Source organism: Lithobates pipiens, unplaced genomic scaffold, assembly GCF_037356315.1.
Source record: "Lithobates pipiens isolate NorthernLeopardFrog02 unplaced genomic scaffold, aLitPip1_a1.2 Scaffold_16, whole genome shotgun sequence".
In the NCBI taxonomy this organism is placed as follows: Eukaryota; Metazoa; Chordata; class Amphibia; order Anura; family Ranidae; genus Lithobates; species Lithobates pipiens.
The window spans coordinates 351,292,268-351,311,194 of NW_027507748.1; the positions used below are offsets into that span (position 1 = coordinate 351,292,268).

General features: G+C 46.3%; 1 protein-coding gene across 8 annotated transcripts in view; it reads left to right on the forward strand.

The window, feature by feature from the left end:
* The first annotated feature begins 3,944 nt into the window (after window positions 1-3,944).
* Window positions 3,945-18,927, forward strand: part of KDM1A (lysine demethylase 1A) — a 53,271-nt gene continuing 38,288 nt past the window's right edge. For 3 of the 8 annotated variants that reach the window (XM_077481902.1, XM_077481903.1, XM_077481905.1), the window contains exons 1-2: window positions 3,949-4,423; window positions 17,880-18,045. In XM_077481902.1, the coding sequence (XP_077338028.1) occupies window positions 4,103-4,423; window positions 17,880-18,045 (487 nt within the window). In that variant the 5' untranslated portion in view covers window positions 3,949-4,102. Of the gene's footprint in view, window positions 4,424-17,879; window positions 18,046-18,927 lie in introns of all 8 variants that reach the window. The other 5 variants (XM_077481899.1, XM_077481901.1, XM_077481898.1 and 2 more) reach the window with 3 other exon arrangements.

Below are 18,927 nucleotides of genomic sequence, written 5' to 3' on the forward strand. Positions count from 1 at the left end.
TAACCCCTTTTCTCTTTAAATTACTGTCTCCTTTCTCTAATATATATTCTGTGATTTAAATCTAGCAGATTAAAGCAACCATTTTATCGCTGAACTGGAGCAACAGAAAATATGTCCTCATTCTCTAGCTGTTTCTGAGAAATAACTGACAAACGTTCTGCTGGCAATTATTTAACCACTTCAATACCGGGCACTTTCGCCCCTTCCTGCCCAGGAGAATTTTCATCTTTCAGCGCTGTCGCAGTTTGAATGACAATTGCGCCGTCATGCAAGACTGTACCCAAACTAAATTTTTATCATTTTCTTCACACAAATAGAGTTTTCGTTTGGTGGTATTTGATCACCTCTGCGATTTTCATTTTTTGCAAAAAAAAAATTAAAAGAAAATTTTTAAATAGTTTTCTTTGTTTTGGTTATAAAATTTTGTTTTCTCCTTCACTGAGGGGCACAGATGAGGCGGCACTGATAAGTAGAATTGATGGGCACTGATAGTCGGCACTGATAGGTGGCACTGATATGCAGCACTGACAGGCGACTGTGATGGGCACTGAGAGGCGACTGGGATGGGCACTGACAGGTGGCACTGATTGGCACTGATAGGTGGTACTGATTGGCACTGTCAGGTGGCACTGATGATTAGGTACTGATGAGGTTTTGACAGGCGTTACTGTAGGACACTGATTGGCAATTTGATGGGCACTGTCTGGCACTGTGGTGGGCACTAATTGGCACTTTATTGGGCACTGATAGGCGATCCTGAGGGGGCACTGACTGGGTACCTTTTTTCCACATCTGACGGGACTCTGCGCCTCCGATCGGCTCTCCCTGTCAGCAGTGACCGAGGAATGACGTTTACTGGCCCTTCCTGGTTCATGCGATGATCAGCTGTGATTGGTCACAGCTGATCACGTGGTAAGAAGCCTCTGACAGAGGCTTCTTATCACGATCGGAGATGCGGCGCGTCAGACTGACAGGTCACACCCATGATCGACGTGCTGCTCACCCTCGCAGGCACGTGCCGGCATGTTATCCTTCTGGACGTCATATGACGCCCAGTCAGGACAACAGAACCACTTCCTGGATGTCAATATGCTATTGACTGGACGGGAAGTGGTTAAAAGTTAGGATCTCTGACGTCAACAACATAACATAGAGTGGAGTTTATGGGCTTTTTTAAAAAAAACGCCCAAACTTCGAAAAACGGCCGTCTATGAGCTCCTAAAAACTAAACAAAAAAATAGTTGTTTTTTTTAGTTACAATTTATACCTTTGATACAAACACTTGTAAAACTGAATAACATGTCTGAAATTAAATATTTAGGAGACTGTAAGGTACACTTATATACGATAATATTGAGTGAATGCATCAAGAGTTGCTTTTATAACTTTTAATTTATTCACAGTACGAGGCACTGTGACACTTGTAGTCTGTTTTACCTACCTATACAATGGCTGTCAAAGTGACCATCATCCATAGTCACAATCATGCTGACCGCCTCCAGAGGGATGATGCCATTCTGAGGGCGGAATCACCCGATGCAGGACGCCAGAACTCCAATTGACGTGATCCTGGACAGCTGTTCTTCTACCCCAACTGTGGACAGAAGGCTTCAATCACCAATGGGGGGGGGGGGGGGGGCATACCACCCTTGCGACCTCAGTATATACCTGAGTGGAGACTGGATCTGGAGCACTGTATGTATATGGAGGCTGCGTCTAGAGCCGTATGTGTGTAGCATTACAGTGTTATTAAACAAGTTCATATTTTGGGAAAAATATTATTATTATTTTTCCCTAAGGAACCTGGAAAGCATTGCACCCATGACCAGTGGATCGGGGGTGCAATGCCAGACTTCTGCAGACAACCCATGCAGCTTTCAGCCTGTACTTCCAAATGGGCGGACTGCAAAGCTTGTGAATAAACTACAAGGTCACTCATCAGGGTCCTGATGAGTGACCTCATAGTCAAAGCTCACCACTCCCTGACCACCCCCATGATAAGAGTGTGGCAGGAAGCTAGGGCTGTATACCAGAAGCCTCTTCATGTATCCCCATATACACCACTCTGGAGAAACCCAAAGCTGCCTCATTTTTACAACATTCCGGACCCTTTTCTGTGGGTAAAGAGGGGGTTTACCACTCTGAAACATATTGTATTGAATGGTAGGATTATGCCTTTTCAGGAACTACCCTGTTTCCCCGAAAATAAGACCTAGCGTGATTTTCGGTGATGGCTGCAATATAAGCCCTACCCCCCAAATAAGCCCTAGTGCTTGTAGGTCTTATTTTTGGGGAAACAGGGTAAGACTCATACATTCACTACCATCTCTTTTTAGATAGTGGCAACTGAGACATTCGGTTGGGGCCCAATTCACAGGGTTGATAGTCCTCGAGTCCTATTCCATTGAGTGCCTGCTGAGCTCCAGCATGATGGGGAAGCCTCTATCCACTTTGTATTTATACCTGACAGTGGCTTACGACACTAAACCAACAAGATCTTTAGACAAATGGATGTTCTGGCCCTAGGTGCAGAGGAGTGGGAGAATTGTGTCTCTACTTTTATACCATCTTTTATAGTGGGCAAAGATAGGTTCATCCAGCTTAAGTTCTTCCACAAAGCCTACTACACTCCGCACAGAATGGCCAGCATATACCCTCACCTTGACCCATTCTGCTCTCTCTGACTCCTGGCGAAAATCGGTCAATTCGGTATTGCCCCTATCCAGACTTATCTATGAGAGTAGGCAATTTCACAAAGTGTGGTCTACATGGATAGATGCCTGTGGCTGAGGGGTGTAGAGAGGGGTTGCCCTCCTTGAACACGCACTCCCCCTCTTCTAACTTATGAATGAATCCTCTCCATTACATTGGCCACACGGCACGGGTCTCTCCTGTTTCTGCTCCCCCCCCCCCCCAATAGGGTTCTATTACCCTTTACCGAATGTTGCATGCTAATGTGCGAGGGGTGATGAATGCTGATATTCTAACTGACAGATTGTTATACTTTGGTTTAAGTTTTCAGTTGAAATAGGAGTCTTGCATTGCTCAAGATTGGATTGTTGGTGAGTACTGTAAGACTTTACCATATACCAGAAGATCGTGGTCACCTGCACACACCTTATGGACACGCATAGGATCCGCCCATCCTTATGGATTTCCAGTATTTGGACATGCGTGCATTTTACAGATACGCACATAAAATCTCCTAGATTATTTTGTATTGATATATACTATACATAGACTCTCCTTGCCCTGTAGCATTAGCACAGTGTCACCTACAGGACAGAAGGATGCCTGCACCTTCCCATACACTATATATGCTGTATATAGACCCCCCTTGCCCTGTAGCATTAGCACAGTGCCACCTACAGGACAGAAGGATGCCTGCCCGTCTATGAATGGGAAGTGACAGGAAATTGCACCCTGTACTGTTGTCACCAGAACAGGAAGAGAGGTAGTTTTAACCCTTTCCAAACCTACAACTGCATCCAAAGCTAAAACAATTAGCTTTCAGTGTGTGATAGAGCAGGGAAGGATTATAAGCTGATTGTCCTGGTGAAGATGGTGATTGGCACAGGAAATATCTCACAGTGGTTCCCAGGAGGGAAGGTACTGGTCAGTGTTGCAATAGGTATGCCTGTTGAGTTCCAGGAACAGGAATCAATTACAAATCTCCCCAAATAAAAACCTGGCAGGGGGTTAATCACTCTTTACCCCTAAGTCTGGGGTTGCATACACAACTATAATGGGCATCCAGTGAGTCGTGCGAGTCCTAAAGGGCCCAATCCGGGCACCAGCTACAGGTGACTGAGAGTACTGCAGCACACGCACACACACAGTCACGTGGTAAAGAGCCACTGATACCCTGAGGGGAGGGGCGACCACAGCGGAGACTGCAGGTGAGGAAGGGCGCACAGCGCGAATGGGCGGAGCTTACGGTGGGCGGAGTGTGAGAGCAGGCGGCGCGCTCCCGCACCAGACAGCCGTGTTGCTCGCCGTGCCCGCAGACACAAAGCTCCGTCGGCCGGTGTATATCCGCTCGTAGAGCCCTCCCACTTCTCCCCCGGGCCCTCCCCTACTCCGGAGCCGCCATCTATTCCCAATGTTAGCTGCAAAGAAGCCAGAGTCCAGCGGGGGCGGCGGAGGAGAGAACGGAGCCGAGTCTCAGCCCCCTGTCCCGATATCTGTCTCCTCCTCCTCATCATCTTCATCCTCGTCTTCTTCCTCCTCCGGGATCATGGCGTCCCCGGACACCGGGACCTCCCTAGAGAGAACCCCTAGGAAGAAAGAGAGAACCTCCCCCGGGCCGCCCCCTGTACCCGGGATCATGGCGGGTGGGGGAGGGGGAGAGAGAGAACGAGAACATGGGGGACAACCGGAGACCCCTGAGGGGCGAAGGACCAGCCGGAGGAAGAGGGCCAAGGTGAGAGCACCCAACCGACCGATCTTATCGGCCGATCTTCTCTATATTCACATCACACACTGCCCGATCTCGTCGGCCGATCTCCTTTATTCACATCACACACTGCCCGATCTCCTTTCTATTCACCACTCACTGATCTGCTTGGATGATCCCCTTCATATGCACCACACACTGTACAATCTGATTAGACGATCCTCTTCATACCATACACTGTACAATCTGATTGGGCGATCTCCTTTATATTCACCACACACAGAACAATCTGGACGAATCCCTTTTTATTGGCCACATACTGTGCAATCTGGATGATCTCCTTTTGTATTGGCCATGCACTGGACAATCTGATTGGACCATCCCCTTTGTATTGGGCACACTCAAGACAATCTGATTGGATGATCCCCTTCGTATTTGCCAGACCCTGTACAATCTGATTTTGCTATATCCTCTATATCTCGTCCACACCATGTACAATCTGGTTGGACCATCTCCTTTATATTGGCCACACACTGGGCAATCTGATTGGGCCACCCCCTTTATATTGGCCACACACTGGGCAATCTGATTGGGCCATCCCCTTTATATTGGCCACACCCTGTACAATCTGATTGGGCCATCCCCTTTATATTGGCCACACCCTGTACAATCTGATTGGGCCATCCCCTTTATATTGGCCACACCCTGTACAATCTGATTGGGCCATCCCCTTTATATTGGCCACACCCTGTACAATCTGATTGGGCCATCCCATTTATATTGGCCACACCCTGTACAATCTGATTGGGCCATCCCCTTTATATTGGCCACACCCTGTACAATCTGATTGGGCCATCCCCTTTATATTGGCCACACTCGAGACAATTTGATTGGATGATCTTCTTTGTATTTGCCACACCTTGTACAATCTGATTGGACCACCCCCTTTATCTTGGCCACACACTGGACAATCTGGATCGTGCCCTTTGTATTTGACACACTATATAATTTGGTTGTACATTATGGTGATCATACTCTGTACAATCTGCATAATTCCCTTTGTATTGGCCACACACTGTGCAATCTGAACTTGTTATACTGGACACAGACTAAACAATCCAGATTATATAGAGCATAAAAATAATATACAATCCGATAGTACAGCGCATGGCCATTATGACAGAGATGCTACAATCAGATTGTATAGTGTGTGTTGCCATCATAAGAGGCTGTGCAGTCTGATCATACACTATACAATCAGTTGGACAATTGCTTTATGTTGGCAACATACTGTACAATCAGATTGGACCATTCCCTTTGTATTGGCCACACACTGGAAAATCAGATTGGACCATCTCCTTTATGTTGGACACACTATACAATCTCTGATTGGACAATCCCCTTTACATTGGACACATGCTGTACAATCAGATTGTACAGAGTATGAGCAGCATAAAAATATTATCCAATCCACTAGTACAGTGTGTGGCCCTTTATAAAGGAGATGTTACAGATTGTATGGTATGTGTCCATCATAAAGGAGACTGCACAATCAGATTGTATAGTGTGAGGCCATGCAATCTGATGATATATATTTGCTGATCATACACTGTACAATCTCCTTTATGCTGGCCACACACACTATACAATCGGTATACTAGATGTATGCTGATCATACTCTGCACAATCCTCTCTATGACGGTCATCCTCTATTTCTTTCCCGGTGGATCTGTCGGGATAGTAACAATCGATTTCTGACAGCCCATATGATGGATATTCCACACACGGAAGTGGATTTTGCTCCCATTGTAATTTCAGTCGGTACGTTATTGATTGCGTCTGTTTCCAACATGTAATCTCCCAATCTGCTATCCAATCGTATTCATGAGCAAAGGATCTCCGTTCTGATTGGTGGAAAGCAATCGTTAATAATCCACACTGGCCGATTGAGTCAATCTAAAGCCATCGGGAGGGAGGTTGGGGCTATTCGATTGATGAGATGGAATTACACATCGATCACATAATGAAACTGAAGCATGCGTGACCACCATTTGGTTGGCCATACACTATACAATGTGATTGTACAATGTAGTACAAGGGTCCATCTGATTGGATGATATTTGAATCTATTAGTTTGGGGTTGTCCTTGTGTAGTTTTGGTAACCCTGATGGTGGTCATACATGTAATGATCTAAATTTGAACGATTGTTTTGGCGGCTATGTATTACTGAACAGGCACACACCATGCAATCGATTGGTTGTGTCCTATTGAATTGTATTTGGCCTGAACGTATAATCTGTAGGATAGTAGATGGATCAGTCGATGTGATGACTTTGCACTATGACACATAAAATGGTCGTATTGATCATCCAATCGTATTTTCCTGTTGGACAGTAAACGTGACAATACAATCCTATATATAATGGATGTGTGTGGCCACATTCTATCAGATTGTATGGCCAGCTTCTAGGAGATGAAAGGTTGCTATGGGTAACCACCTTGGCTGTGTTTGTAGGTCAGGCTGCTGATTGGATGCCTTGGTAGGTCATGTGTCCTTGTGTGTGTGGTGCTGCAGACGGGCCATGTGATAGCACTGCAGTAGCCGTGGTGCTGTTCACTTCCTGGCTTTGTGCACCATCTGCTACAGAGAACAATGGGTCCATTACAAGGAGAGGAGGTCTAACAAAGGCCCGGCCTGAACACAGCTCCCAGCTTTTGTGTTCTAGCATGGCTCTTATCTGAGGGGCCCATACTCCCAATGTAAGGGGGCCCTCTACATCAGCCTTTTCTATGGCACCACGACTGGATTGGTCAGCGCCCCCCGCTGGTCACATAATACAAGCCATTGTGGCCCAGTCAGTGCTGGCTGGAAGAGGACTATGTGATGAGGATTATGATGCCGTGCTGGCTATGACAATACAGCAATAAAAAATGAAGGGCACACAGGAAGGCCAGAACCAGCTGGGGAGCCTTAAGCCTCGTACACATTACTGATGGCTCCAGTCAGGGCCTCTGTACTAACAATCCAATGTTAGTACATCAATCTCCCCTGCTGAGCTACTGTGTTCTGATGGGGGGAACTTACTATTCCCCCCCCCCCCCCCCAACATCCCAGACAGCAAACCCTTTTCAGTCAAACGAAGCTAACCAAACTGTCTCCAGTACACAAATGTTGGCTGGTTTCAATTAAACCAGCCGATGCCATGCAAAATTCGAGGAATAGGGCCCCATCATCGGTGTCGGTGGGGAGGAATGACGCCCGGTCGTCGGTGGGGAGGAATGACGCTCGGTCGCCGGTGGGGAGGAATGACGCCCGGTCGCCGGTGTCGAGGAATAGTGTCCTGTTAATAAGAAGAATAGTGCCCTTTTATCGGTGTCACATTGTTGCTGATAGTGGGAGGAACAATACCCCAAGGGCTAGATAAAAGCAAGCAAAGGGCTGCAGTTTGGAGACCTGATCTATATTCCGCAGTGCTGATGGAGCAGACATTTTCCAGCAGTGCAGTTGCTGAACTGGCCACATTTCAACCCATATATGGCTATCTTAAGTGTGGGTACAGACCATTTGAATTTTGTCCGGTTCTGTGGGGAGCAGCCAGATTTCGATCTGTGTGCCCATCCGTGTTCAACAGAAGTCAATTGTTAGACCAACTTCTGTTGCTCAATGACTGCAGCTGCTGATTAGTGTAATCTGACAAGAGGAGTCCCACTGTCAGAATACGTTACAGCAGGGGGGATTCCTCCAGCTATCTCATGCGGATGGAGGAATCCACTCGTTTTTTTTTTTTTTATTTTTTTTTTTTTTTTTATTTAGTTCAATTTACCAGCTGAACAAAAAGAAAGCAAACAATACATACTGTATGAAAGATCTAAATGGAAATCTAGAGGGGTTCACTTGTAAATGTCATTTAAAGCCCAACTCCGGTAATGAAGAAAAATATTCCCACACTCTAATGCACACAATCCAGAATATTTTAAGAATGATCATCCAATTTTTTTTATTTTTTATTTTTGCATGCTAGTCTCATATTGAAAACCAGGAGGTAAAGTCTTGTATGACAGAATACAAATTCGAGAGTGATGTAATGTATTCTTTTATTTCTGAGCATGCGTAGTCTTGGTCACACCTTTTTATTATTTTATTTTTTTTTGTACAAATAAATTACATGAAAATCGTTTGTTTTGTTATTGTACAAGAGAGTTTTCTGCTTTTCCCTTTGGATAGTCTATCTTAAACGGCGGTCGTGATTGGCTCCCAAAAGCTGTGCACTAACGATCAGATTATCGGATGAACGCTTCAAAAGCGGTATTTTTCCTCAGATTTTCTGATCATGTATACTAGGCTTAACCCTGCTCCACACTTTGTAAGTTTCTGATTGTGTAAGGCTCGGTTCACACAGGGGCGACTGCGATCCGACTTGAGGTCACCCCTGGTCGCCTCAGGTCGGACAACATTTAAAAATCAATGTAAGTGAATGAGAGCCGTCTTAATGCACACTACTGAAGTCGCCTCCGACTTCAAAAGAAGTTCCTGTACTACTTGAATCCGACTTGTAGGCGACTTGTACCCATTGATTTCAATGGATGTCGCCTCCAAGTCGGATCTCTGTCTATACGGAGGCGACTTTGACAGAATTACTAGCTCTGAAGGGGGAACTCCACGCCAAATTTCTGAAAAAAAATTGGCGTGGGTTCCCCCTCCGAGAGCATACCAGGCCCTTAGGTCTGGTATGGATTCCAAGGGGAACCCCCCTACGCCGAAAAAACGGCGTGGGGGTCCCCCCCAGATCCACACCAGACCCTTATCCGAGCACGCTACCCGGCCGGCCAGGAAAGGGGGTGGGGACGAGCGGGCGCCCCCCCCCCCTCCTGAGCCGTACCAGGCCACGTGCCCTCAACATGGGGGGTGCCTTGGGGAAGGGGGGGCCGCGCGGCCCCCCCCACCCCAAAGCACCTTGTCCCCATCTTGATGAGGACAAGGGCCTCTTCCCGACAACCCTGGCCGTTGGTTTTCGGGGTCTGCGGGCGGGGGGCTTATCGGAGTCCGGGAGCCCCCTTTAATAAGGGGGCCCCCGGATACCGGCCCCCCACCCTATGTGAATGAGTATGGGGTACAATGTACCCCTACCCATTCACCTGTAAAATAAAAGTACAAAAAAAAAACACAACACACGAGATAAAATACTTTATTGCACAGCTCCGGGGGTCTTCTGTCTTCGGGGGTCTTCTCACCGGACTCCTCTGCTATCTTCTTCTAGCTCTTTTGCTAGCGGAGGAGTCCGGCTTTCTTCCTCGCCGCCGGCCTCTTCTTCCGACTTCGGGGGTCTTGTCCCCCTCTTCGGTTCTTCTGCCGGGCCACCGCGCCTTCTTATAGCTCTTTTACAGGCGGTGGCCCGGTCTTCTGTCGCCGCCTTCCGTTCTTCTTCTCCAGGAGATGTTGACTCGACGCTCTCTCCGGCCGCAATGCCAGGGAAGCGCTGCGCTGCCACTTATATAGGGACAAGGGGCGGTGTCACATGGGTTGATGTCACATGGTAAGGGGGCGGGGTCACCATGTGACATCAACCCATGTGACCAACCCATGTGACATCAACCCATGTGACACCGCCCCTTGTCTCTATATAAGTGGCAGCGCAGCGCTTCCCTGGCATTGCGGCCGGAGAGAGCGTCGAGTCAACATCTCCTGGAGAAGAAGAACGGAAGGCGGCGACGGCGGCAACTAAAGACCGGGCCACCGCCTGTAAAAGAGCTATAAGAAGGCGCGGTGGCCCGGCAGAAGAACCGAAGAGGGGGACAAGACCCCCGAAGTCGGAAGAAGAGGCCGGCGGCGAGGAAGAAAGCCGGACATCTCCGCTAGCAAAAGAGCTAGAAGAAGATAGCGGAGGAGTCCGGCGAGAAGACCCCCGAAGACGGAAGACCCCCGGAGCTGTGCAATAAAGTATTTTATCTCGTGTGTTGTGTTTTTTTTTGTACTTTTATTTTACAGGTGAATGGGTAGGGGTACATTGTACCCCATACTCATTCACATAGGGTGGGGGGCCGGTATCCGGGGGCCCCCTTATTAAAGGGGGCTCCCGGATTCCGATAAGCCCCCCGCCCGCAGACCCCGACAACCAACGGCCAGGGTTGTCGGGAAGAGGCCCTTGTCCTCATCAACATGGGGAGAAGGTGCTTTGGGGTGGGGGGGCCGCATGCCCCCCCTCCCCCAAGGCACCCCCCATGTTCAGGGCACGCGGCCTGGTACGGCTCAGGAGGGGGGGGGGCGCCCGCTCGTCCCCACCCCCTTTCCTGGCCGGCCGGGTAGCGTGCTCGGATAAGGGTCTGGTGTGGATCTGGGGGGGACCCCACGCCGTTTTTTCGGCGTAGGGGGGTTCCCCTTGGAATCCATACCAGACCTAAGGGCCTGGTATGCTCTCGGAGGGGGAACCCACGCCAAATTTTTTTTTCAGAAATTTGGCGTGGAGTTCCCCCTTCAGAGCTCATTCTCTGATTGGCCACAGCAAAAGTCGCCTGGCCTGGGGCAACTTGTAAGTCGCCCCAAGTCGCGCTGTCAATCATTCACAAGTCGTCTCCAAGTTGCCTTCCCAAAGTCGTGTCGCCCCTAGTCGCCCCTGTGTGAACCGAGCCTTAGGGATAACTAAGGAAATTTGCCACACTTTGGAGAGATTTTCTCTGACATCCCTATGTTTTAAACGTACCGTCACCAGTGCAGTACAGCGTTATCATAGAATTGGTGTGGCAGTGATCAGGGATGCTGATTTGCAACAGTATAGAAAAAAAAATAAGATTACATCGGGGGAAGGGGTGATCAGGGAGTTGTTGTTGTTGTTGTTGTTATTTTTTTTCTTGCTTATAACCATGATGATCACTGTTGCAAGCAATAGTTTTAGATGTCATGGATGGCTTTAATTAATGACTGCTTTTAATCTGTGATTGGCTACAACTAATCACAAGATACCGGGTGCTATGAATGGGCCAGGTATCATGTGATAGCTGTGGTCTAATTGTGACTGCGTTATTGCGACAGACAAATCGGACACTTTCGACACATTTTTGGGACCAGTAACGTTTATACAGCGATCAGTGCTATAAAAATGCACTTATTACTGTATAAATGACACTGGCAGGGAAGGGGTTAACACTATGGGGCAATCAAGGGGTTAACTGTGTTCCCTATGTGTGTTCTAACTGTAGGGGGGATGGGACTGTCTAGGGGAGGAGAGAGATTGGTATTTATACTTAGTATGAATACCAATCTCTCTCCTCTCCCCTGAGAGAACTGGCATTTGTGTGTTTACACACACGTGACACACCCCTGTTCTCGTTCTGTAATGAACAATTGCAGGTGCCCGTCTGTCATCGCGCCCGCTTCGGGGACACGCATCAGGTGCACACGTGCCACCTGGAGGCATCTTAATGAGCCGAGGTATAGCTACGACGGCTCGCACAGGGGAGCTAACCTGCAGTATAACTGCGGTGGCTGGTTTGGAAGTGGTTAATGAGTGAAATAAGTATTTGATTCCCTATCAGTCAGCAAGATTTCTTGCTCCCAGGTGTCAATCCAATCAATCAATTAGATTCCAAGCTTTCCACCATGGACAAGACCAAAGAGCTGTCCAAGGATGTCAGGGACAGGATTGTAGGACATACACAAGGCTGGAATGGGCTACAAGATGATCGCCAAGCAGCTTGGTGAGAGGGTGACAACAGTTGGTGCAATTATTCGCAAATGGAGGAAACGCAAAATACCTTCAGTCTCCCTCGGTCTGGGGGTCCATGCAAGATCTCGCCTCGTGGAGTTTCAATGATCATGAGAACAATGAGGAATCAGCCTAGAACTACATCCGAGAATCTGGTCAATGATCTCAAGGCAGCTGGGACCATAGTCACCAAGAAAACAATTGGTAACACACTATACTGTGAAGGATTGAAATCCTGCAGCACCCGCAAGGTCCCCACTGCTCAAGAAAACACATGTACAGGCCTCTCTGAAGTGTACTAATGAACATCTGAATGATTCAGAGGAGAACTGGGTGAAAGTGCTGTGGTCATATTGAGACCAAATGCTCTTTGGCATCAACTCAACTCGCTGTGCTTGGAGGAGGTGGAATGCTGCCTTTGACCCACCATCAAACATGGAGGTGGAAACACTATGCTTTAGGGGTGTTTTTTCTGCTAAGGGGACAGAACAACTTCACCACATTGAAGGGACGATATACGGGGCCCTTTACTGTCAAATCTTAGGTGAGAACATGCTTCCCTCAGCCAGGGCATTGTAAATGGGTCGTGGAAGGGTAATGCAGCATGATCATGGCCCAAAACACAACAAGGCAACAAAGGAGTGGCTCAAGAAGAAGCACATTAAGTTCCTGGAGTAGCCTAGCCAGTCTCCAGACCTTAATCCCATAGAAAATATGTGGAGGGAGCCGAAGGTTCCAGTTTACCAAACGTCGGCCTCCAAAACCTTAGTGACTTGAAGAGGACCTGCAAAGAGGAACGGGACAAAATCCCCCCTGAGATGTGTGCAAACCTGATGGCCAACTACAAGAAATGTCTGACCTCTGTGATTGCCAACAAGGGTTTTGCCACCAAGTACTAAGTCATACTTTGTGAAGGGGTCAAATACTTATTCCACTCATTTAAATGTAAATCGGTTTAACTTTTTTTTAATTGCATTTTTTTTTATATTTCTGTTATTCTGTCGCTGTTAAAATAAACCTGCCATTAAAATGATAGACTGATCATTTCTTTGTCAGTGGACAAACGTACAAAATCAGCAGGGGATCGAATACTTTTTTTCCCTCACTGTAGAGGAGCGTTCAGGGGCAGCTGAAAACAAACGCCCAACTGCTCCTAAATGTCCGTTTACCAACAGCAGTGTACATGAGTAGAGGTCGACCGATATATCGGCCGATTGAGCTGATAAAAAGGCAGATTTAGAACTACAGTGCGACTTGGAAATGACTTCTGTAATAGAAGTCAGTGCAAGTTGCCTGAGTCTTCATAGAAGCACTTGTTTCCTCTCTGGGCAGTCTGCTAAGAAAAGAACAGAAAGATACAATGTTTACACTTGAATGAATGAAGTCATCTCCATGTGTAGAAGTTCTCAGTTTAACCATTTAAAGACTAAATCTTTTCTGACACTTGTTACTTACAAGTAAAAGTCCTGTATTTTCTGCCAGAAAATCACTTAGACCCCCAAAAAATTATATATATTTTTTTAGCAGAGACCCTAGGGAATAAAATAGCAGTTGTTGCAATATTTTATGTCACACGGCATTTGCGCAGAGGTCTTTCAAATGTATTTTTTTGGGGGGGAAAAAATACACTAAATGATTAAAAAAAAAAAAACCTAAAACAGTAAAGTTAGCCCATTTTATTTATTTATTTTTTCGTCCAAAAGTTTTGACTGCCTGTTTTTATTTTATAGGCTGCTTTCACACTGGAGTGGGCTGCTAGTGGGGCACATATAATCCAGCTAGCGGCCGAAGAAGAGGTTAAATGCACCCATGAAGCCCCGCTGCCAAATCGCATTGCATGCGCTTCGGCAGTGGTGCCCATTAAAGTGGTTGTAAACCCTTACAAACCACTTTGACCTACAGGTAAGCCTAGATTAAGGCTTACCTGTAGGTCCAAGAAATATCTCCCAAACCTATACGGTTTAGGAGATATTTGCCCGAAGACAGGCACCGCTATCTACGGCGCATGCGCAGGCGCACTGAGCGGGGCATCGTCGATGATGGCAATGCCGCGAGTCTCGGCTCGCATGCGCGGGAGTGACGTCATCGCTGCTCCGGCGAATCACAGCGCCGGAGCAGCGAGACACACCAAGAAGATGGACGCTCGGAACTACAGGGGACAGCGGTGACTTTGCTGGCTCCTGTGTCAGGTAAGTGACACATAATGGACTACTATGCGATGCATAGTAGTCTATTATGCTTTGCCTTTACAGGGAATGAAAGAGGAAGTATACTCATCAGGGTTTACTTCCTCTTTAATATCAATGGGCAGGAGTGGTGGAGGAGCGGTATACACCACTCCAAATGTGCTGCTTGCAGGACATGTATATATTTTTTTTTTTTAAACATCTTGCCAGCACATCGCCTCAGTGTGAAAGCACTCTCTTTCACACAGACTGCAGGGGAGCCGTTTTGCAGGCACTTTTACAGGCGCTATTTTTAGCCCAAAAGCGCCTAAAAAAAACGCCCCAGTGGGAAAGGTGTCTGTTAGGTTTTAGGAGATGAAGGGGGATAAAAAAAAAAAAAAAAAAAAAAAATCGGCCTAACATATTGGCCCAAAAAAACCGGCATCATATATCGGCCATCGGCCGCCATGATTTCTAAATATCGTCATCGGCCAGAGCAAAACCCATATCGGTCGACCTCTATACATGAGGCCTAATTGACACTTTTTGATGACCAGTGACACCAATGCAGTAATCGGTGCTAAAAAAAAAAGAAAAGAAAAAAAAAATGCACTGATCAATGTATAAATGATAATGGGGGTTAACACTAGGGGCAAGCAAAGGGTTAACTGTTCCCTCAGTGTGTGTTTGAACTGTGTGGGGGATGGACTTACTGAGACAACACAGGGATCGCTGTTCCTGATTAAGGATGATCTCAGACGTGTTCGCATGGACCACGTGCAGAGCCCGCCAGGAAGTCGGCGCAGTACTGTGCTAATCACAGGCAGTGAGACATTGCCTGATCTCTGCAGCCGTGCATCGGGGCAATGTCTCACTGCCTGCGATTAGCGCAGCGCTGCGCCGACTTCCTGCCGGGCTCTGCACGTGGTCCATGCGAACACGCCTGAGCTCATCCCTATTCCTGATTACTGGGAACAGCCGATCTCTGTGTTGTCTCCTGTCAGAACAGAGATCTGCCTTGTTTACATAGGCAGAGCCCCCATTCTGCGCCTCTGGAGCGATTGCGGGTGGCTGGCGGACATAGTCCACCGGACCCTTGTACGCGCTCCACTCGCGTGCAGTAGGCGCACACGCACCCATAGTATCTCATGCAGGAAATGATGTACAGGTACGTAGTTCCACGCAACCTGGCTGCCCTGCCGCAGTACGTGTGTGGAGGGCGGCCCGGAGGAAATAAACCCTTCTATCATTTTTAGTCAAGGAAGCTGCCATCTTGGCTTCTGTTTAATCTTCAGCTGCCATGATGCTTAACATGTGATCAGTTATGACACCAGCCATTTCATGTCCTGATAGGTGGGTTAAGAGCAAAAGTAAATGTGCCACTTTGCATTCTCCGCATGCCAGGAATGCCAACTGTGTTTTGAAACCGATAAATCACTGGATTTAGTTCCACAAGAGACTTGAAGGATGGTAAATATAACTTCTCTGTGCTACCTTGTTTACTGTTTGAAATATCTTGTGCAAAGGATTTCCTTTTTCATTCATACTGTAATGAGTAGCTTTAATTGTGCTGATGTTAGAATATAAGAGTGCTCACAAAATTTGAAGGTAAATCCTAAATCGATTTCTAGTGGTGAAAAAGTCAGTCAGTTTTTTTTAATATTTGGCATGCATGATATAAGGAAGGGTTTTCTGTAACCTTGTCAGTGCTACATCTGTGTACTGGAGGGATGATGTCAAATGACTGCTCAGGTAGAGGTGCTGACTGGGTGACTCCGCATGAACGTTCCCCTGATGTATAGATGTGGCCAAAACTTTTCACATTGACACAAATATTACTTTTCACACAGTCTGCCGCTTCAGTGTTTTGAGAGCTTCTTCTTTTTTGTCAGTAACTCCTATGGTATACTCAAGTATAATTACAAGCATTTCATACGTGTCCAAAGGCATTTATTGACAATTACATGAAGTTTATGCAAAGAGTCAATATTTGCAGTGTTGATCTTACTTTTTTTCAAGACCTCTGCAATTTGCCCTGGCATGCTGGTCCACATCCTGACTGATGGCAGCCCATTCTTCCTTTTTTTTATTTTTTATTGTTCACCTCCCTCTTGAGGATGGACCACAAGTTCTCAATGAGATCAAAATCTGGGGAGTTTCCTGGCCATGGACCCAAAAGTTTGATGTTTTTTTGTTTCCCCAAGCCACTTAGTTATATTTGCCTTATGACAAGGTGCTCCATCATGCTGGAAAAGGCATGGTTTGTCACCAAACTGTTCTTGGATGGTTTGGGAGAAGTTTCTCTCAGCCCTTGTACACACACTCGGAGATTCCGACGGAATGTGTCCTATCGGACCGTTTTGTTGGATATTCCGAATGTGTGTGGTCTCCATCGGACTGTTTCCGTCGGAATATCCGGCGGACCAACTTTTCCAACTTGCCGGTAAAATTTGCAGACAAAATGCTCCTATCGGACATACTCTGATTATGTGTAGCCTACTCCGACGGACAAAGTGCCACGCATGCTCAGATCAAATTCCTAGACCAAAGCTATTAGCTACTAGCCTGAACGTAGTCCCGTCTTAACAAAATAACGTCATCACGTTATGTACAATCGGATTTTCCGACAACTTGGTCCGACCGTGTGTATTGAACAGTTTCGGACAAAATCCAACGGATTTGGTTGTCAGAATGTCTGACCGTGTGTACAAGGGCTCAGAGGATGTTTTTGTACCATTCTTTATTCATGGCTGTGTTCTTAGGCAATATTGTGACTAAGCCCCACTCCCTTAGCTGAGAAGCAATCCCACACACAGTGTGTGTGTGTGTGTGTGTGTGTGTGTGTGTATTTTTATACGTTTTTCGGTTTCAGCCAAGTGCATCCTGAAGTTTTGGTACCAACATTTCCATTAGATGCACCTCCTAGTTTTTCATACCACTTTAATGTAACATCACTTAAAAATCCTCTGTACATGAAAATGCATACATTGCTTGAAGTTAGAAAACATTTTGCACACTCTTTTTCCCTGTGTAAATAAAAAGTGTCCTTTCTCACGTTGATTGGGAATGGGAGAGTCCTTTTAAAAAAAAAAAAAAATGCATAATCATAATACTTAGTATACTAGTATAATAAATTATAACTACATTTAGCACAGTCAATGTTGTAAACATGAAAAGCTGCAGTATCTGCATCCCTTTAGAAGTGTGTACCTTTTTATTGTAGGTTGTGCCTAAAACTTGACTTGTATCTTTTGAGGGGAAAAAAAACCCTAAACCAAACACAGTCAGTAGCTAGATTTATGGGGGTGTTGGCGAAAAGAATGCCACCAGAAATGACATTTGACAATTTTGCAATTGCAGATTGGACAGAAGGGTGGTTTTATATCAACATTAAACGTCAAAATGGTTTGTATGGCAGTTTTACAAAGGTTATGTCGGTATCTGTTGTGTGGGTTTTTTTTTTTTTAATAGTGGTTTTCTGACATTTCCCTCATGGTACCTTTTTGAGAGCTTGGATCCATTTGGCTCCCAGTCCTGGTGTTTGGCTGCTGATAACTGGGAATAGTTATAGAAAAAAAGGAATGGCAGTATTACAGTTTGATGCATTATTTTTGCAGGTCGAGTACAGAGAGATGGACGAGAGTCTTGCCAATCTCTCAGAAGACGAGTATTATTCAGAAGAGGAAAGGAACGCAAAGGCTGAGAGGGAGAAAAAGGTCCCCCCACCTCCTCCCCAAGCTCCTCCAGAGGAAGAGCCTGAAAGTGAGCCCGAAGAGCCCTCAGGTAATCCTTAACTGTATTTTATTCCTAGTGACAAATGCCCTTTACTGTTCATCGGCATGTCTAGTATATAATGGATTAAAGTGGTATGAAAGTCAACTTTATTTCCTAAACCAGAAAAAAAATATATATAATATTTTTTCAATTGTCCTCTGGGCTATATAAAAAAATAATAATATTATTATTTTCTTTCTGTGCTGCCGAGAGCATTGGAGTCATGTGTGAGGCCCAGCAATGTGCACACTCCCGCTCTGTACTACACCGCTATGTGCAGCTGTTCCCAGCACAAGAGGGACATAGAACAAAAGCCTCGTCTACTCCTCTACAGCAGTGATTGGCAGCGGCTCTGTGCCCCTCTCGTGTTTGTTGTGTATGTATGGCACGCTGAGCTGTAGTACAACGCTCTGCTGGGGGTATAGAGAGAATATAGCAGCATGGGTAAGGGATAATTCCATAAGGAAGCTCAGAGAAGGACATTCTTTTCATTCTCTATCTTACTCCCCTTGGCCAAATTATTAGCTGCCATAAAATTTCATTTCACTGTTATGCTGATGATACACAGCTGTATGTAAATGCAACAGCTGAAACCCCACCTTTACAGTCATCCCTGTCAGTACTTGCCACCTGCCTGGAGGAGATAAAGGTATGGATGGAGCATAATTTTCTTCAACTCAACAGTTCTAAAACTGAAGTCATCATGATTGGCACTCCTTATCAGACCACATTGGCATTGATGACCACCACTTTTTCTGGTTCTAGTTCTGGTTCTTTCATCAACAGTCACAAATCTTGGTGTAAAAATGGTGTCCCAACTCACTTTTGAAGCCCATATAAATCGCTATGTAAGACCTCTTTCTACCATCTCCGTAATATTTCTAAACTCCA